The sequence below is a fragment of the Schistosoma mansoni genome (assembly GCF_000237925.1).
Source record: "Schistosoma mansoni, WGS project CABG00000000 data, chromosome W unplaced supercontig 0115, strain Puerto Rico, whole genome shotgun sequence".
Taxonomy (NCBI): Eukaryota; Metazoa; Platyhelminthes; class Trematoda; order Strigeidida; family Schistosomatidae; genus Schistosoma; species Schistosoma mansoni.
This window is the reverse complement of record NW_017386021.1, coordinates 27,806-40,056: the sequence shown is the minus strand read 5'-3', so window position 1 is coordinate 40,056 and position 12,251 is coordinate 27,806. Positions and strand designations below refer to the sequence as shown.

Genomic DNA, 12,251 nt, shown 5'->3' with positions numbered 1-12,251 from the left:
GACTCATGATGTCAACTGTGAAAAATATAAATTCTCCACAAAACCCCCTCTGATATATATATATATATATATATATATATCTTAGTCATGTTCACTGTACTGTACTCGCTCATTTGACTCTCACGCTCACTCGCTTGCTTGACGGAACTACTCTTCCATGCTTGCTTAACGTGCCTGTAATTCTGGATATCGGTGTGTGGTCCAATAATAAACTCAATCAACCCTTTGTATTCGCCTTCTGATTTATACACCGTTGCAACGTTATCGTGTAACGGTTATCATGACGAACAATATAACAATACAAGCTTAGGGATAATATCGAATATCGACCACCACACTGTGCGTATCGCCTAAATATAGCCTTAATTCACAAGCACACATACCAATAAGAGACTGATCAATTGTAGTCCTAAAAATCAATGGGAAGATTTAAACAAACAATAATAAGTGAATTCAAACTTCACCCCATTGCACAAGTAAGTGTCTATGACGACTCAGTAGCTTAGTGGATAAGGCGATGGCGTTTGAAGCGAAAGGTACTGGGTTCGAGTCCCAGAGTGAACATCAACTGTGAGATGCAGGTACATCCAGCCGACGAGTCCTAAATAGGACGAAACGCGCATCCTGGATTCCATTGCTAGCCACTGTCCATCTTTGCTTATAAAATCACATTATAGTTATATTAATAATATTTCATATATTAGTGCTTTTAACCTATATAAACTATTTTGTTTTTGGTTTATCTGTATTGTAATGGCCTGATTTTGTATGCTCAAAAACACTACATTAAACTCTTAAACAATGTTTTGTTTGTTAATCTGCTGATTGAATACATACATACCTCCTGATTGTTTTAAATTCTGTTCATTGTGTGAAATATATCTTTCTACAAAATCTTAATTTATCGCTTGGATATTGTGTTAGCTAAACATTGACAAGTTATAAAGAACACCAACATCTTTGAAATCAGATAAAGACTAAAGACCCCTTTTAGTATGTGTTTATAGCTAAATTAGACAACACCCACGTCTTTTATACATCTCAGACATCATTCTATATTTCATCGGAACTCATTTAAAAACAAACAAATTCAAATGAAACAAGTATTATGATAATGAGTTGAAACTATGCGGATAACTGACAAGATTTCATTGTTAGTTTTGTTTAAATTATCATAGAATATTTTAAAAATTCAGTGGTGTCTAATTACATGACCTCTGTGAATAAAGTCTAAACACTTCTAGTTGCAAACAATCTTTTATTCTTTTATCTAATTTTAATTAGAACTGATAGACAACAAAGTCATTTCAACGAAACTATTCAGTGATTGTCTGTTTTGTTTGCTTTCTTCTATATATTCAAAATTGTATGGAAGATACATAAACACGCACTATTTTGTTTATTAAAAGTTAACTAAATTGGACTCAATAATGTTTTTTCTTTTCAGTAATTTGTGAAGTCTAAACTATTTCCGTAGGGCTAAAATCAAATTTAGAGTTTAGTATGAATATATTTCCGTTAGATTAGTAACATTAAAAATGAGAAAGCAGAAACAAGTTTACGTAGATCTACCTATGACAATTTCGAGTTTATCAAGATCAATTGACAAGGTTTGGGTGCAAAATATGCGAACGATAATGTTCGCTACATCAGTTAAGCACACATTGAATTTCACTTGAATTATAAAAATTATAAATGAGCTACTAACCATACCTTCACAGTTACTTAGTAAATTCCTCTACTCAGTCACTATGTGAGTTAAAAAAATTTCAGCAACATTAGTTCATTAGGATGTTATTCCTTCGTTGTTACACCTGTAGGTGTCTTTGCTACTTGCAGCATCTGACAAACGGCCAGCTACATTTCCCTGTCCACATTATGAGAATAAAAAGCTCCCAAATTTACTGCCTACATTACTCTGAGTCTTTCACTTCTGTGTGATATGTGCTGTATATGTTACAAAACTATCTATTCCGTAAGATTGTTAATAATAGCTAGACAGACCTGAAAGTTTTAATTGCTTAAACATATTACGATACATATTGGAGACAGTCGGTGCGGTTTTATTCCTGTGAATTACACACATGAAGCCTATCATAACAAAGGTTGATGTTCCTGAAATCAATAAAGAATGGATGCTTCCTGTTTGTTTTTCCATTAAACGATAAATGAATGAGTTAATCTCATAAACATTCCAATTACCACGAACAGACTCTCAGCCTTGCTGTTCGAAATAGACTAGGATAATATGAAAAGCACCATTTGTTGATCCTAAAGTAGGGTTTCCATTAAACGGTTAGAAAATCTATATTTTTGTTAGGTCCAAGGGTAACAGATGGAATGACAAATCAAACATACATTTACACCGTTAAAAATTCCTTAAACTATATATCAGTTGAGATAAATAATGTTTGAAAAGAAAGATTTAAAAAATTCTTCGTTAGTGAACTGCATTATAGGCCTCAGGGAAGTGTTTAAAATCTGAAGTAATTAGGCCCATGTTTTATATCACAAAATTAAACCACATACACATTGGCTACTCTTTTGTCAAAGTGGCATATTTTGCTTTTTCAGAACTACCATAATTTATAACACTACATAAATTGAAGACTACAATTAATGAAAAGTACTAATAACTAAAAAACCGAGTCTTGATAGATAACTGTAACTTAACGCTAAGAGATTTTCTCGTTGTTAGACTAAGTGTGGCTAGACAGCCAGTGTGAATTTTACATTTATTACAGTGATGATCATTATGATGAATCAATTTATTCGTCTGAGAGTTAACAAAAATCGTCTTATAAATTGAACTAATTCTTTTAGGGTAGCAAAAATAATACAAAAAGTATATGGAGGGATTCACCCACACGTGTAGTGACTTGCTTTTCTTGACGAGAACACGATTGCAATAATGGAAATAATTATTATTTTAACCAATTGTACCAGTGATTGTTTTATCGTACTCGTTATTGTTTAATTGTATCAAAGTCACTTTTCGTTCGGTCGTCTGCCTTGTTTGGTTTGAACACTCTTACGCTCTGCCTTTTTTGCCTGTACTCGTTGGCACGTCTCGGTATTCTTTCGATACCACGAGATCGCCAATAGATATACTCTACCTGGACCAATTACAGCCTTCAGTTTTGCGAGTTATCAAAGGGACCAAGTCGTTTCTGGGCGCGTAATCTCATTTTAGTGGTAATCATAGTCAAATCCGGCTCCACTCCATCTACACACGATTCATTATGCTTAGAACGAATTATTCGATATCTACTTAATTTTCTAACTTATCCCGTCAATTTTTCATCTTTTTATGAATGTGTATCATGCATTTAACTACAATGATTCAGCATGTTAATAGGTGAAAGATATTAGCGATCAGCGTTTTATACAATTTCATTTGTAGATCAAGTCGTCTACTGTGACTGTATTTCACTGACCATGTAACAGTTTGAAAGCTTACTTCATATGTGAACAGTTTTGTTTACCAGATTAACTCGGATTTATGACTGGGAGTTATTAGTCGTTGTTGTTGACTAGGTCGACCATTAAATGTAACCGTGCTCTGTATGGTTGGTAACTCATTAACTTAGGCTCATTATTTTTATTTTGTTTGTCAGATTGACTGCGTGAGTAGATTGGTGATGTGAAACTTGTGCATGTTTTCCTTAGCAATCCTCTAGTAACAATTTATATCTCTACAGGCTACGTGTAAGGATGACTGCAGCTGAACTTTACAATTTAGCCGGTTTCTTACGAACGATACCTTAAGAATCATTATCAAATATCGAGAAATAAATTAAACTGAACGATTTGATAGTTGTATTAAAACTCCGAACATCAAAATTCCCGAGTTCTGACAATTATGATTTGAAATTTTGATCACATTACTTTATATATATATTGTTGATCTTATCCGTAGTTAATATAGGATCTTCTAACACTAACACGAAAACTGTTACTAACAGCATTTCTAGTATTACCGTAACAGCCATTACCTTTCTTTCCAACGGGAAAATACCTTGAGTATTGTTTGCCTTTTAAATTCCATCAAGTCGGTTTGAACTCGACCTGTAGCTCTTCTAGAGTTACGGAGAGTCCCAAGCCCACACAAACGAGGAGGGTTAGGCATGAGATTAGCAACCCTATCTCGTGAAAAACAACATCGCTAAAAAGCTCCGACCAGATTAAACAAATTAAACCATTTAAACTCTATCCTAGGAGAATTATAATGCCTCATGATGAAAGTCAAGATTCTTCGGAAGTCAAGAGACCGATGCCTCTTCGAACGACCAGAGAAACAACTGACGTAGGTACATGGGATGTCCAGGCAATGTGAGAGACCTGGAGGACCAGCCATATAGCAACGGAAGTGAGGAGATACAAATTGACATTACTCGGAATCATCGAAACCCATTGGACACAAGATGGACAACAAAAACTAGATACGGGAGAGATGCTGCTCTATCTCTATCACGAAGGGTAAAATGCTCCACACACTCAGGCAGTTGCTCTGATGCTGTCCAGAGAAGCAAGTAAAGCATTGATGGGATGAGAATTTCATGGATCCAGAATCATCAAAGCATCATTTAAAACAAAGAAGGATGAAATCACGATGAATTTTATCCAGTGTTATGCACCCAAGAATGATAGCAACGACAACGATCATTTCTACGGGAGACTGCAATCAATCATAGCTAAGTGCTCAGGAAAGGGCCTGACCAACCTGATGAGAGACCTAAACGTCAAATTCAAAACGGACAACACAGGATATGAAGATATCATGGGACGACATGGACTGTAAGAGAGAAATGAAAATGGGGAGAGATTTGCAAATCTATGTGCATTCAACAACTTGGTTACAGATGGCACAATATTCCCACACAAACGTATACACAAAACTACATGGATCTCAGCGGACCACACCACAGAGAACCAGATCGATCATATTTGTATCAATGAAACATTCTTAAGGACAATGGAAGATGTGAGAAGCAGGAGAGGATGTGATATAGATTCAGATCACTACCTGGTTGTGGTCAAGATGAAACTGAAGCTATTGAAACACTGGAGAACTGGTGAAACAGCATTTCAAAGGTTCGATACAACCTTCCTTCGAGATACTTACAAACTTAACCAATTCAAGATAACCCTCACCCACAGGTTGCAAGCCTTTCAGGATCTAGTGAAATAAGAAGAAACTACGATTGAGGACAACTGGAAACGGATCAAATAAGCATTAACATCAACGTGTCAGGAGGTTCTGATTCGCAACAATCATCATCATAAAGAATGCATCTCTATGAAAACCCTGGACATGATTTAAGAAAGGAAGAACAAGAAGACAGCAGTTAACAACAGTTGAACTCGAACAGTGAAATTTAAGGCGCAAGCAGACTACTCAGAAGCAAACAAGCAAGTGAAGAAGAGCATCAGAGCCGATAAGCAGAAATACGTGGGAGAACTAGCAACGACGACGGAAAAAGCTGCAAGAGAACGGAATATGAAACAACTATATGATAAAATGAAGAAACTAGTAGGGAGATATTATAAACCGGAGAGACCAGTCAAGGACAAAGAAGGGAAGACAATCACGGAGATTCGAGAACAGAGGAAGAGATATGTAGAATACTTCAAGGAACTTTTGAATAGACCAGCTCCACTGAACTCATTGGGCATGGAATCAGCACACACTAACATTACCATAGGTGTCACTCCACCAACGATCGAAGAAATCAAGATTGCCATCAAACAAATCAAGAATGTGGAAGCAGCAGGACTTGACAACATACCACTTGAAGCATTGAATTCAGACATAGAAGTAACAGCAAACATGCTTCACTTTCTATTCAAGAAGATTTGGGAAGAGGAACAAGTGCCAACGGATTGGAAAGAATGACACCCCATCAAGATACCAAAGAAAGGAGATCTGAGCAAATGTGAGAATTACAGAGCCATCAATTTGCTGTCAGTACCAGGAATGTTTTTCAATGGAGTGTTGCTGAACAGGATGAAAGACATAGTAGACGCCACTCTTTGAGATCAACAGACTGGATTCCGTAAGGATCTCTCCTGCACGGACCAAATTGCGACACTACAGATCATCGTCGAATAATCAGTTGAGTGGAACTCATCACTATACACCACATTCATTGATTATGAGGAAGCGTTTAGCAATGTGAACCGTAGAACATTATGAAAACTTCTTCGGCAGTAAGGAGTTCCTGAGAAGATCGTCGACATTATCCGGAACACATAGGACGGACTACAGTTCAAAGTCGTGCATGGAGGACAGTTGACAGACGCATTTTCAGTAAGGACCAGAGTCAGACTAGGCTGTCTACTCCCCCCTTTCTCTTTCTCCTGGTGATTGATTGGATTATGAAAACCTCGACATCTGAGCGGATGCACGGAATACAATGGACATCTCAGAATCAATTGAATGATTTTGACTTCGCAGATGACCTAGCCCTCCTATCTCATACACACGAGCAAATACAGACGAAGACAGCAAATGTAGCTGCGGCCTCTGCATCAGTAGGCCTCAACATACACAAAGGAAAGATTCAGATGCGGACGTGAAGTCGAGAATTGGCAAGGCATGGACAGCATTCCTACAATTGAAGAACATATAGAACTCAAAACAACTGCCAACTAGTTTGAAAGTGAGAATCTTCAATACGAACGTCAAGACAGTCCTACTGTATAGAGCTGAAATGTTGAGAACTACTACATCCATCATCAAGAAAATACTAGTATTTATAAACAGTTGTCTACGCAAAATACTCAACATTCACTGGCCGGATACTATCAGCAACAGCGTTTTATGGGAGAGGACAAGCCAACTTCCAGATGAAGATGAAATTAAGAAAAGACGTTGAAAGTGGATCGGACATACATTGAGGAAATCACCAAACTGCATCACGAGGCAAGCCCTAAGTTGGAATCCTGAAGGTAAGAGGAAAAGAGGGAGGCCAAAGAACACATCTGGCCAGGAGATTGAAACAGATATGAAAAGGATGAATGTTAACTGGTAATAACTGGAAAGGATTGCCCAGGACAGGGTTAGATGGAGAATACTGGTATGCGGCCTATACTCCTCAACGAGGGGTAACGGGCGTAAGTATGTCGGTTTGAATTCTGTTCTTCTGTATGTTCACATTAATGTCGTGTTCCCAAAGCTTTTCGGATAATATTTCTAAATATGTCTTTATCGTAGCCCGTAATCCGATAATCGTGGGTGCATGTACAGAGTGACAAACTCAGTATTTTTGTTCAGTGTCTGTGTTGCCTGATAGACCTGATTGTGTTAAATTTCAAAGTTTTCATAGCTGAATATGAACAGTGTTGAGTAGTTTAAGGTTAAATCGAAGCATTAGTTCATTTCCTTCTTCCTTTCAATGGTTCTTAAACTACTGTCAATTAATGATGGAAGATATATTTAAATAAATAATTCTTACATTTGGGGTTTGTTTGTGGAGATTTTTAGTAATTTTTTACATATAGTTGAAATCATGAGTCAATTGAAGTTAGACCAGCATGGAAAACCTGGAAGCATTGGACGGCCGTTTCGTCCTATTGTGGGACTCCGGCTCAGTGGTCTATCGGTTAAGTGCTCTGGCGCGAGACTGGTAGGTCCTGGGTTCGAATATCGCGAGGCGGGATCGTGGACGCGCACTGCTGAGGAGTCCCACACTATGACGAAACGGCCGTCCAGTGCTTCCAGGTTTTCCTTGTTGGTCTAGCTTCAAATGACACATGATTTCAACTATATATTAAAGAATTCTTATATTTGTTAACAACTTTTACTAGACTATTGCTACTACTTAAAAAAATTCAAATAGTAATACATACGATGGACGTATGGGAGTGAATTTACTTCTCTATTGTAATATGGTTACATTTTAATGTCATGCTAACCAAGTTAATTTGGTGTTTTTGGTTAATATTTTTATCATACCACTTGTAAAAGTCATCCAATTCTAATGCACCCATAAAATATCAACCCACGCACTCATATACTCATAATAAAGAAAGAAGCCAGTATTTCTCATGAATAAAGAATGTTTTCTTCTCATCAATAAAGCTAGATTATTAATACAAAGATGTATAGCTGTAGATGTATAAATAATTTCTATATTCCTTTTCAATACAAACTATGAATTACAGATTGCTAGTGAAACATATTTGTAAGCGTTTGTAAACACTGAGCTAACTAGTATGAACTTTGTAACTGCATTAAGTTGTAACTCAAGAAATGTTATTGATTATTAATTGGTCTTCAGGAATCAACAGACAGCTCCGAAACCGAGTTTTAGACCAGTGAGCACTCATTAGAAAAGAGTTTCACTGATCTTAAACTGAGATGTAGGTTAGATAAAATTAGGAGAAGAAAGTACAATACAATCAATATTCATAGTGAACATTTAATGAAAGATAATGTGGGGACAGTTAACATAGACTTATTTTGTATTTAATTTTTGTTATTATTTGCATTTTTTTCATTAATTCTCGCATGATTTGTACAACTTGCATCATTGAATGTAAAATTGTTTTATAGGTTGAATCTCTGTAAACCCCACATTAATGATAATGTAAAATTGCTGTTTAAAAAGCATGACCTTTGACCTTCCGTTCCTGTTTTGAACCCTTATTGGCATATGTGCATACTGTGAGTATTGCCTCGATAAAGCCATCTTTGCTTAGAATTCTGATATATTTGTTATTTTCACAGATAACATTAAATGACCTTATTACGTGATCAGTTTGTATATAAATCTCAGATTATAGCAATCATAGTTGGAATTACTAACTACTTATAATTGTGGATTACATGATCAAAAGAAAAATGAACATGTCTAATCTTGATAACTTAAGTAGCGTCTAGTATATTTTTCTTTGTTTATAATTTGCATTTCGTATATTAACAAACTAATTTTTTGTGTTAACTTTGTCATCATTTTTGGAATCGGTATATTTTGGTCCACCACAATAAATTGACACAGAAAGAAACATTATTGTCGAATAACGACTGTGATTACCAACTTATTTCATTTGAAGCCGGTCAAGGTACCACATTTGTTAAGGTGTAATATTTACATATTTTTGAAACCTAAATCTATATCATTTAGTTACTTTTCACTTCTCTTTTTACGAGCAATTTATTCAATTCTAGTTCAATTTCCATCGTCACATGTAACTTTTACAGGTCCTGTGGTCAATCATTTAGTTTAAAGAATAACCATATAACTTTCTCAGTATCTTATTGTTATGTCCTATGGTCCGTCAAATATCACATAACAAAATCGTCAATCAGAATACCGACTTCTATGACTCTGTCCCTGTGCTAAACCAATGACGCATCAAACAGCACTAGCAGCCTTGAGCCAACTCTGAGTCCTTATTGGTCCTCTGTATAGGTACTTCTCGCCTAGCCCAGCCTGTTCAGTCCAGAACACAAATATCACCCTCCACTTTGTGAATCCTATATTTCAGACATACTTCGTTTATATACAAGCAGATCGTGTTGCATCGTACCATAAAATGAAAAACAGAAGTTATACAAGATCAAGCCAAAACTGTCTGTGAGTGTGGAATACTGTGACTGATAAATTAGGGATAAATCAAGAGTGGGCAATCGTATTACGGTAGCCAATCAATCAAATGAAAGCCGATGATAAAAGGAATCTGAAGATATATAAATATATGTAATCTACTTAATAATTATTCAATCAGAATATATGTGATAATAGTCCACAATAACTCCTAGCAGTTATAATTCATTTATTCTTCATTCAAATATAACACTTACTTATTGTCAATACCTTTTTTATGTCGAATAAAACACAATACTATCTTTAACTCGAATTTCTCTTCGATGGAATTCTTATAGATTCCTCTAAGATTCACCTCCACTGTCCTATATTTGAGGGCTCATTGTGTCCTTTTAAACTCGCTTCTGACTTCTGATTTCACTGTACTGGCACGTTCCGATTATAAAAGGTGTTACTGGCTAAGGTGTTGTCAGACTATGAATACTTGTGGCATCTTTAAACTTTTCAACTAGGTGCTTTAGTAGTGTCTCATACTATGTCGAGCCTACATGAGTTAATCTATTTTCAGGACAGATCAATTTGTCCATTCCCCTTGAGTCACACTTTGACCTTGTCAGTCGTCCGTTTACGAACCTTTAATGTTTTCATATTGGCGTATGTGTTTGTATCGCTTGCCCCATTCATCACATCCCTTTAATTTATTTTTATCTGACAATACATACTGGGTCACGCTTTATCAAATTGAGCGAGCACACTTGCCTTCTCTGTCTGATTTTCTGTCTGAATCGAAGAGTATATGAAATATGTGTATCCCCAATTCATCTTCGTGTTTGGCTTATTTCATTCCTTTATTCATCAACACGATAACTGTATATGAAGGTAGTCGAAATAAATATTTCTTTAATATAATGGTCTTATCAAATTGGAGTCAATGCAGTGAGCCAAAAAATTTCGGATAATGTGAAGAGATTGTAGCTCCTTTCCATCTTACACGTTTCCTTCCGTTGCCTTTGACCTTGCATGAACTCGCTTACGCTCGGCAGCTCCACTTGGCACGTCTCGGTATTCTTTCCATACTACGAGATTGCCAACAAATATATCTTTTTCCAACCGTCAACAGCCTTCTGGTTTTTGGTTTACCAAGGGATCCAACTCAATATCTGGCACGTAATCTCCTTGTAGTGGTGATCATAGTCAATCCCGACTCGACGCCATCTACATATCTGTATTGTAACTCGTCATCTTCCTAACTGTAGTTCCACAAGTTGTCGCAATTACTATAAATATTTTTGGTCAAGCTTATTCCTGAATGTTTATATTCTTCACCAACCTGCATGTTAACCTAGCCTGTACTTGCGTTGCATTATATCTTCTCTATGTCATTTGAATGTAATAATTGTTTGAACTGCCTTTTTAACGTTTTTCTATGAACTCATCGTACTCGTTATTGCTATACATGTTCGGGTCAAAAAAACGTTTATTATAGTTAAGTTTTAAAAAATGTCATCTCATCTTCCTGTTTAACACGTTCTAGCGGAATTGTAAAGAAACCTAAGCGTTATGTACATTTTGTCGATGGGAAAAATCAAGAACATTCATTGATATACATTAAACTACTAAATTTACTCAATTGCCTAATAAAATTTTTTTATTTTCTTCACACGTACATATAAATAATTAGATTCTCCCACAATCATTCGTTTTGTCATTTTTTTTAATGATAACTCGTCACTAATACCTTAATTAAGTCAATGTATGGAATACTCTAAATTCCAGAAATAATCCATGTGAGTTCAACTATTTTGCTGAATTATTTACTGTTTTTGTATTTCACATGTATGTATTTTCACTTAGGCCGGTCGTGTATATATTTCATACAAACCACTCCCAACATTTTTTTGGTATAAGACAGCTAATAGCTTTATAGTACAAAATGCTACTATGAAAAGATGTGTTGTTTACAGATGAAGCATATTAGATTTAAAAATCATTTAACATTTCTTGGTTACAGTTACCTTTGCCACTAAGTTAACTAAAGTAACTTCTTGTGAAACGTCTCTGTTGTAACTCGTCATCTTCCTATCTGTAGTTACACAAGTTGTCTCTACTACTATAAATAATTTTGGTCAAAATTATTCCTGAATGTTTATATTCCCCACCAACCTGCATGTTAATCTAGCCTGTACATGCATCGCATTATGTCTTCTCTATGTCAGCTGTAATCATAGAAGTTGAGAAGCAGTTGCTGAAGCCTTAATATTTCTCACACTGGTATTGTTAAAACTTATCTTGCTTGTTGACGTGTCTCATGGGTGTTACTCTTGTTCATCTTTTCTCCTCTTCTTTTCCTCTTGTGTTTTTCTTTTTTCGAACATCATATATGGTATTAGTGCTTTAATTAGTGCATACCCAGCAGCAGCAATGAAAACGCATCGTGGCTCCGCAACAGGGGTTAACGCGCATTCTCAGATCTTTCTCAAAAGCCGTAACCTAGGTTTTACTGGCGGAAATTTAAGTATTCGGTCAATAACACACTGTTATCATAAACATTGTACTCTTTCAAACTGGTTGAAAATTTTGTTTTATTCAAGCATCACCTTTGTTTGATTGTAATTCTAGACTTGATTATTATCGATGTAATGAAAGGTTTTAAATATTTTAGTCTTTTTCAGGTACGCTACGATGATACGTTAATACAGT

General features: G+C 35.8%; 1 protein-coding gene and 1 non-coding gene across 2 annotated transcripts in view; both read left to right on the top strand.

Moving 5' to 3' along the window:
- Positions 1–2,372, top strand: part of Smp_028190 (methylthioadenosine phosphorylase, putative) — a gene marked incomplete at its 3' end in the record, with an annotated part of 17,538 nt that extends 15,166 nt beyond the window's left edge. Inside the window, exon 6 of the mRNA XM_018790977.1 lies at positions 2,328–2,372. Coding sequence (XP_018645769.1) covers positions 2,328–2,372 — 45 coding nt within the window. The remainder of the gene's footprint in view (positions 1–2,327) is intronic.
- Smp_tRNA_01982_Gln_TTG.1.1 lies at positions 1,002–1,068 on the top strand. Its single transcript has one exon. It is a non-coding gene (tRNA).
- Positions 2,373–12,251: the final 9,879 nt, after the last annotated feature.